At 48.2% G+C, this 16,998-nt stretch overlaps 1 protein-coding gene across 9 annotated transcripts in view; it reads right to left on the reverse strand.

Moving 5' to 3' along the window:
- EEPD1 (endonuclease/exonuclease/phosphatase family domain containing 1) overlaps positions 1-14,379 on the reverse strand; it is a 172,617-nt gene extending 158,238 nt beyond the window's left edge. For 7 of the 9 annotated variants that reach the window (XR_010406425.1, XR_010406423.1, XR_010406424.1 and 4 more), the window contains exons 1-2: positions 13,943-14,379; positions 12,404-13,470 (exon numbers count right to left, since the gene is read on the reverse strand). Coding sequence is in view for 5 of the 9 variants with exons in the window: in XM_064575051.1 (XP_064431121.1) it covers positions 12,404-13,281 (878 nt within the window). In the remaining 4 variants the exon portion in view is untranslated. The remainder of the gene's footprint in view (positions 1-12,403; positions 13,471-13,942) is intronic. The other 2 variants (XM_045864422.3, XM_064575053.1) reach the window with 2 other exon arrangements.
- Between the last annotated feature and the right edge of the window lie 2,619 nt (positions 14,380-16,998).

Genomic DNA, 16,998 nt, shown 5'->3' on the forward strand with positions numbered 1-16,998 from the left:
TTAGGGAGGACGTGGAGAAATAGGAGACCTCATATATTCCTGGGGGGAATATAAAATGGTACAGCCATTCTGGAAAACAGTGTAGCAGTTCCTCAAAATGTTAAACATAGAATTACCATGTGACTCAGCAACTCCAACTCCACTCCTACGTACATACCCAAGGGAAATTAAAACATACGTCCACACAAAAACTTGCACATGAACGTTCATAGCAGCATTATTCATAGTAGCCACAAAGGCGACACCACCCGATTGTCCATCAGCTGACAACTGAATAAAGAAAATGTGGTACATCCATATCATGGAATGGTATTCAGCCATTTAAAAAAAGAAATATACATACCACAACATGGACGAACATCGAAACATGCTAAGTAAAAGAAGCCAGACATGAAAGGCCACATATTATGTAATCCCATTTATATGAAGTGTCCAGAATACCCAAATCCATAGAGACAGAAAGCAGCTTGGTGGTTGCCACATGCTGGTGTGGGGGGAAGTGGGGGAGTGATTGCTAATGTGTACAGAGTTTCCTTTTGGGGTGATGAAAATGTTCTAGTTACAATGATGAGGTTGCACAACTTTGTGAATCTACCAAAACCCATCAAATTGTATGTTTTAGGAGGGTGAATTGTATGGTATGTAAATTATATTGCAATTTTTAAAAAATTCAGCACCCCGAAAGCCCCACATTCCTGACTTCACCAGATGATAAATGGGATGATTTCTTCAGTATCACTCCACGAGTATCCCCCCAATTAAACTTGTCTCTTCATGCTTTCCAGAGACAAAAAGCCTAGGAAATCTTCAAGCTGATGGATTCTCTGCCTTTGAGTATAAAAGGCTTTGGGCTCCGAGTAATTCTTCCTGGCTTTGAAGTTTTGCTCCATGCGCACCAACCATGTGACCTTGAGTGAGTTTACTCAAATTCTTTAAGCTAAGTTTCCTTATGTGCAAGGTGGGATACTTTACCTACCTCACTGGGATGGTGTGAAGATAAAAGGTTTAGCCACCACACTTGGGGTAAAATAGAGTCAGTAAACATCAGCGGTGGTTTCTTCTTCCCACAAATCCCTGAGTGTTATGGCGCTGAAAGTAGGTGGTACTACAGTCTCGGAGTGCAGATGACACCACACAGGTTCCCCTCCAGAGGGGACCGTATGTCAACAGGGGAGCCCACAGCTACAGTGCTTCACAATACAAGCCAAGGACAGCTGAACTTGCGTGGACTTCATGGTGGTCCCTCTGAATCTCACCTTTCCCCAGCACTTCTAAAGGGCACTAAATTTGAAAGGGCAGACACACTTGAGTGTCATCATCACTTGCAGCCAAGGGTAAGCAAGGAACTCGGCAAAGTGGAGCTGCTCTCTTGGCAGGGTGGGTAAAAAGTTTCAGGTCACTGCTGCATTTCAGGAGAAAACCAAGGATTGGCAAGTTGCAAAGAGAGACGTTCGAGGATCCCAGCCCCTAAGAGCTGGTCCATGCTGACTGTGGCTGGCAAGAAAGCCATCCCTCTTGTCCAGCAGACTGTCACTCCAGGACTCTCATACAGCATTCTCTAGCATTTAAACTGTTAAACAAGTACCCTGAATAATCATCTGTCCAGGAAAAACCCAGAGATGCAGACTCCTCACAAGGAGCCAAGAAGGAATCCCTGGGCGATTTTTCTTGCATCATTGTGTCCCCAAAAGTCATACGTTGAAGTCCTAACCCCCAGTATGTGACTGCATTTGGAGACAGGGTCTCTAAAGAGGTAATGAAGGTAAAATGATCCCATTAGATTGGCCCCAATCCAATATGACTGGTGTCCTCATAAGAAGAGGAAATTTGGTTGGGGCGCCTGGGTGGCTCAGTTGGTTAAGCGTCCGACTCTTGATCTCAACTCAGGTCTTAATCTCATGGTCATTAGTTTGAGCGCCACGTTAGGCACCTGGGTGTGGAGTCCACTTAAAAAAAAAGAAGAAGAAAGAAGGAGAAGGAGAAGAAGAAGAAGAAGAAAAGGAAATTTGGACACACAGAGGTACAGAGGGATGACCATTTGAAACACAAAGAGAAGACAGGTCCATCTATAAATCAAGGAGGAAGGTCTCAGAAAAACAAAAACTAACAAACAAAAACCCTACCAGCACCTTAATTCTGGACCTGCAGCCTCCAGAAGTGTGAGAAAATAAATTTCTGTTGTTTAGACCACCCAGCCTGTGGTACTTTGTTAGGACAGCCGTAGCAAACGAATACCCATCTTACCCATAGGAACAAGCGCTTTTCCTTCTCAGAATTGAAGGGCATTTGGCAGAAATAGTGATCATTTTCCCTCTCTCGAAAAAGCCTCAGGATTAGAAGAGACTTTTGTGATTTAGAAGAAATGTATACATTTAAAAACATAACCTTTGCCAATACAATCCATCAATAAAAATACCACAGCTGTTTGATGAAGGAAAGCACTGCATTTGAAATCAGGGTTTATGGGTGATCTTGCAGTCATCTCTCACTCTCCATCCCATTTATTTCTGTTTTTTCCCCAAGATGTTTTGGTTTTATTAATCAGCCTGTCGTTCCCATCTAGCAAGTAGTAGTTCCCATCACCTAGTTTATTTCTATACCTTGCTTTGGTAGATCAGTGACAAGCAATGCCTGATACTCATAGATTTGATAAATGGTTGCAAATGGTAACATTTTAAACAACCATCTTATAATCTCAGAAGCTCTTCAATTAAATTTACCCCAAAGTTTAAAAGACAGAAGCAACTTCTCTTTCTAAATTGAAACTCTAGCGATATTTAAGAACTACTTGCATTTTTCTTAGAAATGTTGGAAGCATTAACAGTAACATAATTGAAGTCCTGCCTGGCATTTAACTGAGTTCAGCACCTGTATAGAGCAATACAACAGTCTCTTGTGCAGTTTCACGTGTATGGACATGTATTTAACATTAACAAAAATTAAACCTGAAAATTAAATTAAATTCAGACCAGTTAAAAGAGAAAGTGCAGAGTTACACATTTGGGGAGGTACTTTATAAGGTACTTTATCTAGTCCAGTGCACTTGCTTAAATCCCTCCCAGCTTACTGTTATTCATGTAACGTCATAAGCAGCCCATCTATGTCACTGAGAAAATGCTGACTAGCATGGGTCTTCAGTCAACAACAACAAAAAAAGCTCATTACTTCTTCACCTCTTTTATTTCTAAAAGTTGCAAGAGATTTGGGGGGGGGTTGTTTTGGGACAATGAGCCCCTGACCCTATAACTAGTTACAACGTTTGAGTCAATCTTCTAGAGAAAAATAATAGTAGGTCAGTACCAACCTACAGTTAGTTACTGCCAATGCAATATATGCAATATACATATATGGCAAAATGCAATATATGCAATATACATATACGGCAAAAATTGCCTTAAAAGGCTACAGAAATAATATCACGTGGGCTCAGGGGCCCCGGTACCAGCAGTTTTCAAAATACCATAGATGTTCTCCTAACCAACCTCTACTCGGGGGACCCAGCAGACTATCCTTAGTCCCTTCGGAAAACATGCTGAGGGATGGATGCCCGTGGCACACCCAGGACTCCTGGCCAGATCAACTGTGCATCATGTGCTCACCCAGGCTCAACTGTATCTGTCCCCAGGTTTGTTTATGTCAGTTGTACATGTGACTGTGGTCTCCTAAAGTGTGACATCAACAGATGAAATAGTGGGCAGAAAGAGAAGTGGTTTCTAAGAAAACTAAGACAAATGCTTGGGAAGCTTCTCTAATAGCAAGTTGTTTAAAGAAACTGTTGTCATAATAGGTGTGGGCAGGACAATTGTAAAAGACTGAAAAGTCGTAAAATTACAGTATCCTGCACTCAGATTGCTTTGCGAATATTCTTGCTCCACTCTGAAGAAATAAGGACAAGCTACACACACAGATAACATCATAGATCAACATACTTACGAAATATCATGACCTAGGGAACTCAAACCAGGTTGCTTAGGGAGCATCTAGTCTAGTATGCAGGTATGCAGGCTGGGGCGATGCATAAATACAAGTACATGCAAAAGCATTAGTGAGCTCAGAGTAGTTTTTATCATTAAACTTTGGGGACTAATTGCTTGGGTTATAGTCCAAATTCAGCCACTTAAAAGTTGTGTGACCTTGGGGAAAATTATTCTGCTTCTCTGAGCCATCTCTCGGTATCTGTACAAGAGGGTTACTGGTGATACCCACTTGTGAAGCTACTAGGCTCTGGAACTCAGCCACAGGAATGATCCGTGTTAATTATCATTGTTTCTGTTCTTAGTGTAACTACTACCTCCATGAAGACACTGAAAGTACAACCACCATTGGGTGGTGGGAGGGATGTGCAGAATTTTACTGGGTTTGTTTGTTTGTTTGTTTGTTTGTTTTAAATGAGTCCTCAACTTATAAATGACTGGGAACCACTTCGTGAAGACCTGACCAGTAAAGCAACAAGTAGCCTGACAAGCAGAGACTGCCCACTCAGTGAGGACGGCCAGATGAGCCATGGCCTGATGCTGATCATTGGTACTCTGAGGCCACCAAAATGTTTACTTTTTTGCCATTTAAGAAAATGAAGACTGCAAAAAATGTTAAGTCAGACTGAATTTGCTTATCGAAAATACATTCTGAAGAAGTTTGTTTTTTTCTTCTAACAGGATATTGGAGCAATATTTAAAAAAAAAAAAAAACAAGAATCCATCCGAGACCTCCTGCTTTAAAAGACATGGTGCTTTTAGCACAAGCTAAGAAAGACAAAGTACAGATATTACCTACCACCTTTTGGGGGAGCAAACTGGATTTGGATCCCTGGAACACGATAAAACCATGCTCCAATGGACTCTAAGAAACAAACTGAGGGTTCTACAGGGGAGGGGGGTATGGGGATGGGTTAGCCCGGTGATGGGTATTAAGGAGGGCATGTTCCGCATGGAGCACTGGGTGTTATATGCAAACAATGATTCATGGAACACTACATCAAAAACTAATGATGTACCGTATGGTGACTAACATAACATAATAAAATTAAATTAAAAAAAAAAAAACGCACTCCAAGTGCACGCAGCCTTAAATGCGGCAACATGAACAACGCTCTCTTGGCCGTGGCACTGCATTTCAGGAGCTTACGGTGGCCTCTAGATAAAAGAACTGAAGGCCCAGCACAACAGCTTAATCAGGTAATGGCTGAGCCAAAATAGAATTCGCAGGAAACAGGACTGTTGGAAACAAATGTTAAAGCAACAGAGGTAGGGAGCTGTGCTCGGGGAAGAAAACCCAGGGTTTCTTTACCCAACAGTTCGGTAGGAGAATTCAAGACCTTTCTTTACAATGAAACATCTACTCCGAGCATAGCTCCCCAGGGTTCCCCTCCAGCTGCTGGCAGCTGTCGATTGAAATACCGCAGCAAGAGCTGCGGTCCAGACCACTCCTGCGTACAGGCACAAGCCTCTGGGTCAGGAAGCTTCCGGGGTCCCTAAATATTTGTTGAGGACTACACATCTGGAGGTGGGGCGGGGCATTTCTGTGGCATCTGCTGGATGTTTCGATGCCAGCCATCACTGGTGTGCAATTTCCACTCAACTGCACATCACTACACCCAGACCGGGGTGTCTACGACGAGCACATCAAATTCTAGTGGAATGCATCATTTTGTTATTGGCAAAAATCGTTATTAAGGAATTCTGAGATAAAATCTTGTGTAAAGTAGGATAATTTTGAGATAAAAATAACACACTGCAAATAACACCTACCTCAATACGATTCCCTACTGTGGGGCACTGTTCGTGGAAACCTGCTGTGCTCCCTGCCCCAATATTTCAGATTATAAGCCTGGGCGGCGAGCCAGCCTGGACCCCTGAGTGTCAGGAACTGCAGGGGGGCTGCTGACTTTCACCCTGATGGCCACCATGCGCTTATTGCTGAAACCCCACCCTCCTCTCCACATTAGCTCCCTCCCAACCACCTGACTTGGTCCTAGCCCCACATCCTTCCCCTATATGAGAACTTCATATACCTCCGGAGCCCAGCACACAGGTACCAGATCCCTGTGCTTAAGCTTCACCTCCTCCCTCAGAGCCCATGGCACACTGGTAAGTACCAGTGGATGTGTCCCCTTGACAGATTGTGAGCTCTTTGACCACAGGGTGGGCTCTCCCTATGTCCCCTCACTGGGGGGGGAGGGGACAAGGAGGGGGTGCTCAATCAATGTTGAATTAAATTCACTTAAATATCTTTTAATAGAAATAGGTACCCCAGGGACGCCTGGGTGGCTCAGTCGGTTAAGCGTCTGCCTTCAGTTCAGGTAATGATCCCAGGGTCCTGGGATCGAGTCCCACATCGGGCTCCTTGCTCAGCATGGAGCCTGCTTCTCCCTCTCTCTCCCTCTGCTTGTGCTCTGTCAAATAAATAAAATCTTTAAAAAAAAAAAAAAAGAAATACGTACCCCAAACCCCCCAAATATGCCCTTGTTACATATATAATTGATACTAAAAAGAAAGTGGCCCCATCAGACACCTGGTTTGCACAGAGGACAGACCACAAGGCCTCTTCCTCCATTCACTATGGACGGAGACCCTCCCGTCCAGAAGGAGCACTGTGGACCTGTCCACAGGAATAGGCAAGAATAGAGGGAGGGGTGAGGCCGGCAAGTTGCATCATGTCGACGCAATGCAGAGGCGTGCGGGCTAGCCCAGCATTCCTTAACCACCTCTGAGCCTGCCTTCTAGGAATCCACATGGTTAATCCCCCTCAACATCCAGAACACAGGCATGGCTTTGCAGTCTTTGCAGCTAAAGGATGTTCTCATCACCACCCACTCCCCCTTCTCCCCATCACTATCCTCTGTAGTCTTGACTCTGCGACTCAACTTTCTCAAACTGTACCCTCTACCCAACTTCCAGGACCTGCTCCGTGTGCCTCCCCCAACTCCAGCAGCTAGAACAGCCTGGTAATAGGTAAGTCACCAACCTTTGCTTCTAATCCTCTGTGGCCTCCTCCTGTTAAAATAAGAGCCCTAGAGGCCCCACCCATCTGGCCCTGCCTCCCCCTCCCCCTGTTCTCCCCCCAGCTCCCCGCCACCCACCATTCCCAGAACTCTGGCTTTCTGTCTAGAACAAGCACTCTCAGGGCCTTTGCACTTGCTGGTTCCTCTAGTGAGTACTCTTCCCCCAGCTTTTTCTATGCCTGGATCCTTCTCATCCATCAGCTTTAGCTGAGGCCTTCCTTGACGCCCATCCCCCTCAGCAGGCTTCTCTTCAACTCGCCTCCATCCTCCTCAGCATTCACCACTATCTGTAATTATCTATTAGGTATTGACTTGTCCATCTCCCCACCTAACATGAGAGCAGGGACTGTGTCTTGTTATTAGGAGTCTGATGCAGAACCTGGTACCTAGTGAGAGCTCAAAAAGTATCTGTTGAAGGAATAGTAATAGAGAAGTGAATATCCCCTGGGAGAAGCAATACCATCAAACCTCCCAAATCAGATCCCAAATGGGGCCATCTTATACGACAAACTAACATCTCTCCCTGTGGTAAAACAAAGCCTGCCTCGTGCACACACCAGGACTTCCCTTTAGTCACACTATCTCCTCTTACTAACCAACAGCAGTCTTATTACCGACCACCTTTCCCTCTGGAAACCACCCAGAACGCCTTGGCTCACAAAACCGGAACTCTACCTTGAAGCTGAGCCAAGGTCACAGACTCACATTTGAGGGGTCGGGTAGAGAGGCCCTGACGCCCTCTGGATGGCTCCACCTCTGGCCATCAGCCCTGTCCTTCGGAGTAACAAAAACAGGAAGGGAGCCTGACTGAGCCCTAGGAGTCTAGGTGAAGCCCTGGTGCCTGGCCACCCTAAGGTCCAAGACAGGGAGGAAACAGCAGGTGGGCCAAGGGTCAGTCAAAGGGCACGGTGTTTGGGAAGAGACACTTCCACTCCCTGCCCTAAAATCAGACAAAGCCTGACCCCAATCCACATTTCTGAAGGCCACACAGATGCTATTTCATCACTCTGAGCCTCAGTTTCCACAGTTTTCAGTTCTTTCTTTTTTTTTTTTAAATTTTTTTTTTTAAGATTTTATTTATTTATCTGACAGAGAGACACAGCTAGAAAGGGAACACAAGAAGGAGGAGTGGGAGAGGGAGAAGCAGGCTTCCCGCCGAGCAGGGAGCCCGATGCGGGGCTCGATCCCAGGACCCTGGGATCGTGACCTGAGCCAAAGGCAGACGCTTAACGACTGAGCCACCAAGGCGCCCCTCAGTTATTTCTGCTTTAAGAAGATTCTGGCCATTTTGCCTCAGATGTTATGTCTGGCTGCATCTACCCACCTTTCAATCACCCAGGATAAGCTCATTATTCGGAGGGGAAAAATGCAACTTGAAATCAGTCACACTCAGTGACTCCCCCCCCCCCAAAAAAATCTGGATTTCTCAGACTATTCTGAGACTGAGCCACCCACGCTGATTCATATTTACTTAACTCAAGTTAAATAACAGGCCAAGCTGGCTCGTGCATTTAGCATATGCATGTACCCAGCAGCTACTCCATACATAGTTTTCAATGAATGAATCAAACGACACGATGGCTTGTGTCCACATGGATCCTACTAATCAAGTCTGATCAACCAAAATCCCATTTCTCACAATCAGTACTAATTCACGTTGTGCTTTGGTACCGCAGACAGACATGTGGCAAGAAAACAGATTTAGAGCATTACAAGGCGGAAGACTTTGACAGGTTCCCTTCTGATAGAGGCCATGGGGAAACGTGCAAGTGGGATATTAAACCTCCTTATTTTTTTGGAGATGGTCAAAGTCAGCTCCTCCGGGGCTTATGCTTCCATAAACCAAAGGGACTTTTCAAAATAGAACAGCAACTCAGCAAAAAGCAAAAATTAAAAATTAATCTTCATTCCATATGTAGGCTGTTACCAAATTTTGCAAGGATGTTTAGCAGAAGCATTCCTCTTTTTGTTTTGCCTCATAAACACTGAACAAGGAGAAACATTGCCTAAGACTGAGATTTGGCAAAGGAATCCGATGAAAACCGTCAGCTCTGTGCCACAGGGTGATGTCCTTGAGGGCGCCTGGTCATTGTATGATTAGCGAGTTTTCTGCTGTCCTGCCTCAGTCTTCACGCAAAACTCGGCTTCTCGTAGCTCATACATGCTCATCCACCCAGCAGCAGCCTCTCAGGGCAAGAAAGGACTCTAACCCTGAGGATCCCACCCCAGCACCCTTTAGTTGAAGAAAACGTACCTATAAAGCAAACCCACGGAAAGGAAAATGAAGAGCCGCTAGCTATTCCCTTTACAAAAGAAGTTATTTCTTTTTTTTCTTTTTTCGTTTTTTCAAGGTTTTTTTTTTTTTCTTTCACTAGTTACATTTAACAGATGGAAAAACTGAGACTTGGAAAGGTTAAGGAATTTCACCGATTTTATACGGAAAAGGTGGAGCCAAGGTTTTTTGTTTTTGTTTTTTTTTAATGCCTTTACAATGGATTTCTTTTCTTAAAATGTGACTAGCACACAAATTGGCAAGTGCCCTTGACTGGGCAGAGGGTGCGATGCCTCAGCAAGAGGGAGGGTGAAGGTAGTTACAAAACACAGCGTGCCTGCAAAGAGCACTGGACTAAAGTGAGAAAGTCTGAGTCCTCGTCCCAGCTGGGTCACTAATGAGCTATGGGACGGATGCAAGTCACTTCACTTCTTTGGTGTTGGTCTCCTCTCCCAGAGATGGAGAATCATTAATAAAAAACAAGCATTACCTACTTCCCAAGTTAATGGGGAAACCAAATGAATATGGAAGTATCAGAAAATACCAAGAAGACCTGTATTATGTATACACATGTAGGAAAATAAGAACCACCTAGAAAATTACCAGCATCCATTCTTGCTCAAACTACACGCATTTCCTCTTACTAATAAAGGGATCAATTGGAATGCAAGAGATTTTTGTGAATCAGGATGAACACACAGCTCTTGGGGAATGTGCACTGCTGTTCTGAGGACATGTGACCCACTCAGGAACAGGCAGCCATGTTTGGGTGTCCTGGGACAGTCACACAAACATGGATCCACTCCAGCTCTACAGGGGATCAAGCCCTAAGCCTATTACTGTATGTTGACCGGACACTAATAAGATGCTAGGAGTGCCCAGAACACTCTGAACACATTGTGAACAGGCAAAAGAAACCACTATGCCACAGGACAACATAGGTAGCCAAGTGTGAGAAACGTGCTGGAGATATAGGTCACCTTCCTGGTTACTTACAGGTGTCTCCTTCCCCATCCTACCAGGTCTGGATAAGTTCTTCTAGCACAGCCATTAAATGTCTTCAACAAATCACCGTCCCTCCAGGAAATCCAAAGAGGAAAATACCAGGACAAATCCTAACTCCATGCTGGACGAGAGTTGCTAGTGCTCTCCTCAGTGCGCCCTTGGCTGACCCAAGTCTACACTGCAGAGTAGAGCCCACTCTGAGGCCAACCGGCCCCTGCTCTCTCTCCCATTTCCTACCCGTCACATTCACCTGTTCTAGAAGTGGAATAAGTCCCTCAAACTCTGGCCAGAAAGAGCATCGTGAGGTCAAACAACTGCAGGGATGACCAGAACGATCGAAGAAAACATAGTACCTGGAAAGATCTGCGTGGATTCACAGACCTTGTCAGAAAAGCCAGCGCGGGAGGAGGGGCCTTACAGAGCAAACCACAGGGACAGCTGATTGCCCAGCAGATAGTACAATGGGGCTCAAACTTCAGTGTGTATTGCAACCACCCAGAGGGTGTGTGAAAACACAGAAACCCAGGGTTTCTGAGTCAGTAGCTGACGCTGATGCTGGTCCAGACACCATACTTGAAAAATCACTGTCCCGGTAAATGGGCAAGAGCTGCCCGGTCTGTCATTCTCCCTGGGGCAACTCCAGATCCTGATTCATCCCCCTTCACCTCCCAAACAGAGCCTCAAGAAAACTCAGGATAGGAATTAAACAGCCATCCCTCCCTCTCCCGCCCCCCTGCCTTTCCCATACACACACCTCTGCTGCTAATGGATGAGGAGAACAATTATCAACCCGTTCCTGATAAATACCACCCAGCGCTGAGTCTAGTTCTCACCTGTGTACAAGGTGATTTTGCAAAAGGAGTGAGCTACATACAGTGCAAAACGGAGGACACAGCCATGCAGGAGGAGTGCTCAGGAGCTCTCCCGGTCCAGTTCTCTGCCCTGCTGCATGATCCCTCGGTCCTGGGATGACAGTGCCACAGGGACGGTGCCAGGGAAATGGTGTGACCTGGTTTCCTCCTCACTCATTTATCCTGATGCGCTGCCACAATGCACAGCGACTGCCCGCTGAGGATGCACTTCATGTCACTGAACTGTTGCCCTGCCAGGCTCGCTGACAAGCCAGTGCAAAGGAAAAGTAGCTGGTGGCCACAAACATACTACATGTCCGGCGGGTGGCAGGGCACGATCCCTCAAGACCAGGATCAGAGGATTTCTGACGGAGAGGAGACCACTAAAAACATTTCTTTCCTTCCCAAAGCTGATTACATGATACACTACACTATTTTACTAACAGCAGGAGTTACTGCTACAATCATATCGTTTTGTTTTATGGGGGGGGGGGGCAGTTAACGGAAGTTCCTACAGAGAGCGGTGTTGTGAATAATGTAAACATGCTGGGGTAAGAGCCCTTCCTACAAGTCTCTTCCCCTGGGGTTCAAATGGGAAAATCGGGCCAATATTCACCACATGTCAGCCTGACCTTTCCTGGCTACGGGACAAGAGAGGTTACATACATCTGGGGCTGCAGTTGTGGGCCTGAACACCAACTTCAGGCTAAATAAGGAAAAAGAATGAGGAGTGATTCATTCACAGCATTTTGGTGAATATACACAGTGTATAGTGTTTGCAAATAATTGGCCTTTCAGATGATTTTGTGCACACAAATGGGCATATTTGGTGAGACAAATGTCACTCTCCCTCTCATTTAAAAAAAAAAAAAAAAATCCAACTAGCTCCTTCTCATATGCAAAACTGTGCAATAGTTCCCAGGCCTCTGAGCGCCTGATCTGGTATAAACCCCACGAAGTCTTCTGAGTCAAACAACGTTCTCCAAAGCAGTAACACCAACGTAATCTCCACTTAACCCCAAAATTATGAACTGACCTCAGATATACCACGTTCAAGATATGGGCCATAAGCCCAAATGGCTGTATTCAGAACATTCTAGAGCACGAGAGCTCAGCCACAGGTGACAGTATCGGCTGGGGCCTCAAGAACACTGATTGGATAATCTTGCCCTCTCCCTACCCCCCCCCCAAAAAAGTCCACTCATTTGCATGCACAGATGAGGCCATGCAAGAAGTGCCTTCACACCCCAGGCCCCCGGGGGTTCCCGCCCTCACCTGTTTTCCAAGAGCGTCATGCACACCACTTCTCGCACCCCAGGGTTGTTGGCCTTCTCCACTGAGCAGCCCTGCAGGTTCCAAGTGGCCAGCCTCAGCACTGGCCGCCCATCCCTCGTGCCTCCGAAGGCCTCCACGGAAGGGCGGGTGGAGATGATCTGGGTGGGCCCCCCTGGTGGCAGGTCTAGGTCCTCACTCTGCAGGCTTAGTGAGGTAGGGCTGGGGTGAGGCTTGGCGGTGAAGGTCAGGCCTCCGTTGGTGTGGGTAGACGGGGGCCTGGACCTCTCTGCAAACAGCTGGTGCCGGATCCTGTCGAGGAAGGCAGCACTGATACCACCCATCCTCACTAGGTCCTCCACGCTGCGGAAGGGCCCATGCTCGCGGCGGTAGTCCACAATGCTGACAGCCATCTTCTCCGTGAGGCCTCGAACGCTCATCAGCTGAGCCGGGGTGGCCGTGTTGATGTTGACACGCGGGGTGAGGGGCACGGCCGTGGCAAGGTGGTGAGGCTGCTGCTCCGCCAGCAAGTCTCGCCGCAGGGAGCTGGGAGAGTGCTGCGCAGAGCTGCCCTTGCTGCCCACGCAGATCTCAAACTTGACCTGCTCCAGTTTGGTGGCACCCACGCCGCTGACCAGTGCCAGGTCCTCCACCTTTTTGAAGCCACCGATGTACTCGCGGTACTCCACGATGCTGCGTGCCACTGCACGCGTCACCCCAGGCAGGGTCATCAGCTCCTCCTCGGTGGCCGTGTTGATGTTGAGCCGCTCCTGATTCACCAGGATGTTGCTGAAGTTGCAGGCAGCGCTGAACTTGCGGTTATGGGACAGGTCCGAGGGGTCCCGCGGTATGGAGCGGTGGCAGCCCAGCGTGCTCCCCATGCCGGCCAGGGTCCGTGGCCCGGGAAGGCCTCACCCCCACAGAAGAACTCTCTGGCTAGGGAGGAAGCCCAACAACCTTACTGGCACAGATGGAGGGAAGGTTCGGGATGCAGGGAATGAAACGGTTACCAAAGACAAACGCTAAATCTCCATGCCCAGGGTGTCCAAAAGTACCTTTCACTTGGCCACCTGGAAAACAAATTAATAAGCACACAAATCGATTGAATCAGTTAATCAGTTTGCATTGGCACTCCCTAACTAGAGCAGGAGTTTTAACCAGGAGTCCCAGGCTGATGGCCCGTCGGTGAACTCCTGAACACGCACGAGGCTGGCCCATATGGATTTTCCTCCGGAGAGATGTGGGTTTTGTCACGCTAGGGTCCAAAAAGGCTATGAGCTGCTTCTCTTGCAAAGAGACCTATCCTCATCAGCCCACATCTCTGGTCTCTGCCTCTCTCACCTCTCGCAGCCATGAGGCCATCCCCCCTTAGGTCGCCCCCACCTGGGCCCGGGCAGAAGGGAGAGAGCATCTCCCACGCCCACCCCGCCTCCTGACAGTCAGCACTACCTGCAACTTGGGAATCCCGCCCTTACTAGGGCAGGTACCGAGAAGCGGTTTTATCGACCCCCACCAGACCCGCCGCCGGTCCCCGCGCCCCACCTCGCCGCTGCTCCCCCGGGGCGTCCTTCCACCTGCGGCTCGGAAGCCTGAGCCCAACCCAGGACTGCGCGGGCCCCCCGCCTCCAATCCTGGTGCCCGCGCGTGTGCGGGTCAGTGGCTGGGCCTCCTCGGGCCGCGCGTCCCGGCTCTTTCTGCGGGAGAAACTCTCAGAGTCGCTCTCCCAGAGCCGGCAGGAGCTGCAGGGCTGCGCGGAGGTGGCAGCGGCGGCGAAATCCGGCCGCCGTGGCTGCACCAAGTCTTGAGGCTGCACCAGGACTTGCGGCGTCGCCGCAGTTGCGTTGATCGAGGCGAAAAGTCCTGCGCCCGACTCGGACGCGGGATCCGCCAGGACCGCGTCGGTGCCCAGCACCAGAGCCACGGCTCCAGCTCGCCGTCCGTGTCAAAGCCAAAGTCCTGGCCGCGCCGCCCGCGCCTCCGCCGGCACCACGGCCACGCCTCCCCCCGCGCGGCAACTCCCCCCGGGACTCCAGAGGGAACGTGGGGGCGGGGCCCGAGCGCCAGACCTGAGCCCGAGAGAGCGGAACCCGAGAGCGCTGGGGCGGGGCCCTGGAGTGCGGGGGCGGGGCCCTGGAGTGCGGGGGCGGGGCCCTGGAGTGCGGGGGCGGGGCCAGAACGCGAGAGGGTGGAGTGCAGAGCCGGGGAGTGTGAGAGGCGGGGCCCTGCTGCGCGGGGGCGGACAGAGCGCGTGGGGGTGGAGATGGAATGCGGGAGCGCAGGGGCGGGGCCACGGCGGGAGGGAGTGGGCCCCGGGGACGCGGAGGCGGGATTTAGGGACCGAATGGGCGGGGCGGATGCTCCGGCGGCAGCGGCGGGTCACACCGAGGTTGCCCTGGGTCCTGCAGCTCCTGAGTGGAGGTTGCTACCAGAGACCCAGGGTTGGATATGCGGGATGGAGGGTGTTTAGTCTTGCCCGAGGCGAGACCTGCCAAGCTGCTTTACGGCAAGAAGAGCCCCAAAGAAGAGAGGGGCGCCCAAGACGCAAACACTACCAGGCCACCAGCCTGAGTTTACATCATCTTTGGGGCGTGGGGCAGGATCTGGGCACTCCTTGTGGCGAAGGAGACCCTGCATGTCAGGGGCCTCGCTCAGTTCTGCATTCATGCATTCAAGCTGAGAACGTTCCCGGGGGGCGGGGGGAGCTGAATGGGATCTTTTTAACTTCTGCTCCCCACTTTCCACCTCCTCTTTTCTTCCACTGGAGAATTACCTTTGCACTGCTCACAGAGAGATGTCCTCAAACAATGTTAGTAACGCACCGTGCTGCTAGGAGAGGGCATGCCCCACAGATTATTTAGAGATGTGTTCGAAGACGTCACTTAATAGGGTTGCTTGTTTGAATGTATAGCGCTCTGAGTAAATAGCGATATGTTTCTCTAAGTATTAAATCTAATCATTAAGGAGACTGAAAATGCTAGTTGGAAATGGAGATTGCTTACCAAAATTCAAAACAGTTTTTGGATCATACCACTAAATGACAATTTAGTTAAAGATTAAAGAGCCTGCTGAATTACAGTGGATACACGTAGCTAGAGTATTCGATTAAACAAACCATGAGGTGATAGTTTTGAATACTTTGACCCTGGACATTTAGTGTCCTCTGAAGTTTCATCCCCCAACCAGTGTGACCAATGCTCCTGCTTTAAATTCCCAGGGCTAGGTCAGCAAAAACAGTAACTCTTAGGGAAGGCAGAAAGTACTCCAGATGTGAAATGAGAGGCAGCCAAAGCATGACAAAATGCTATTGCCTTTCTGAGGCACATTCCCCTACTGTGCATACTAGTCAGGACTTAACTGCAAGTGACAGATATCCAAGTTACACTAGCGTAAACAAAAAACAACAAAAAAAGAGGGGTGTCCGTGTTGTTGTGTGCAAAAGTTAAGGAATGGAGTTTATGTCAAGCATGGCTGCATCCAGCTCAAATGATGCCATCAGGACCTGGTCTGACTCCCTCCTTCTATCCCCACCCCGCAACTCCAGTACTAAACTACATCATGCCACTCATTTCCTCCTGTGATCCTGTTGCGATACGAGAAAAAATGTTCAGGCAAAGCACAAAAATCCCTTGGAGAGGAGGAAAGTCTTTGTTGAGCAGAATGCCTTGATGAGCCTTTGTGGCTGTGGACAGACAGCCTGGGGGCATGACCAGTTGGAATAGAAGTAGAGAAATCACATATTTTCTTACACAAACCAGGACACTTTACAGGGTAAAAGGGACACTATAACATCACTGGCACAGCAGGCCTAACCTGGTTAATCTAAGCATATGTTAACCTGGTTCATCTAAACGTATGTGCCCCCTTGGTAGAAATGAATCCAAGAGCTGGCAAAACCTCTGTGCATTGAAACAAACAAAACCACAACAACATGATCAAATTTAAAATGACTGGCCATACCAAATGTTGATGAGGATATAGAGCAATTGAAACTCATACGTTGATGGTAGGAGTGTGAGACAGTCTAACCACTTTGGAAATCAGTCTGGCAGTTTCCTAAAAAGTTAAACACTCATCTACCATATGACCCAACCACTCCACTCTTAGGTTTTTACCAAAGAGACATGAGAGCACGAAACCCAGAGACTTGTACATGAATGTTCTAGGAGCTTTGTTAAAGCCAAAAACCAGAAACAACCCAAATCCACCAGTAGATGAGTAGATAAACAATTAGTGGTATATGCATATGATGTAATACTACCCAGCAATAAGGACAAACTATTAATACACACATTATTGAAGAATCTCGAAATCATGATACTGAACGAAAGAAGCCAGGCAAAAAAATGAGAGAACATATTGCTTGATTCCATTTATACAAAACTCTAGAAAATACAAGCTAATCTATATGCAGAGAAAGCAGATCAGCACTTGCTTGGGGTTGTGATGGATGAAGGAGTGGATGAAAGGGCATAAGGAAACTGGGGGGGGGGGTGATGGAAATGTTGTTGAAGAGGTCATGTTTTCAGGAGTGTGTGCATGTCAAAACAGAGAATTGAACCCTTTAAATATGCGCAGTTTAGTGTTCTTCAATTATGCCT

Source organism: Mirounga angustirostris, unplaced genomic scaffold (assembly GCF_029215605.1).
Source record: "Mirounga angustirostris isolate CCGP_5_RB_7025 unplaced genomic scaffold, mMirAng1.0.hap1 SCAF_12, whole genome shotgun sequence".
Classification (NCBI taxonomy): Eukaryota; Metazoa; Chordata; class Mammalia; order Carnivora; family Phocidae; genus Mirounga; species Mirounga angustirostris.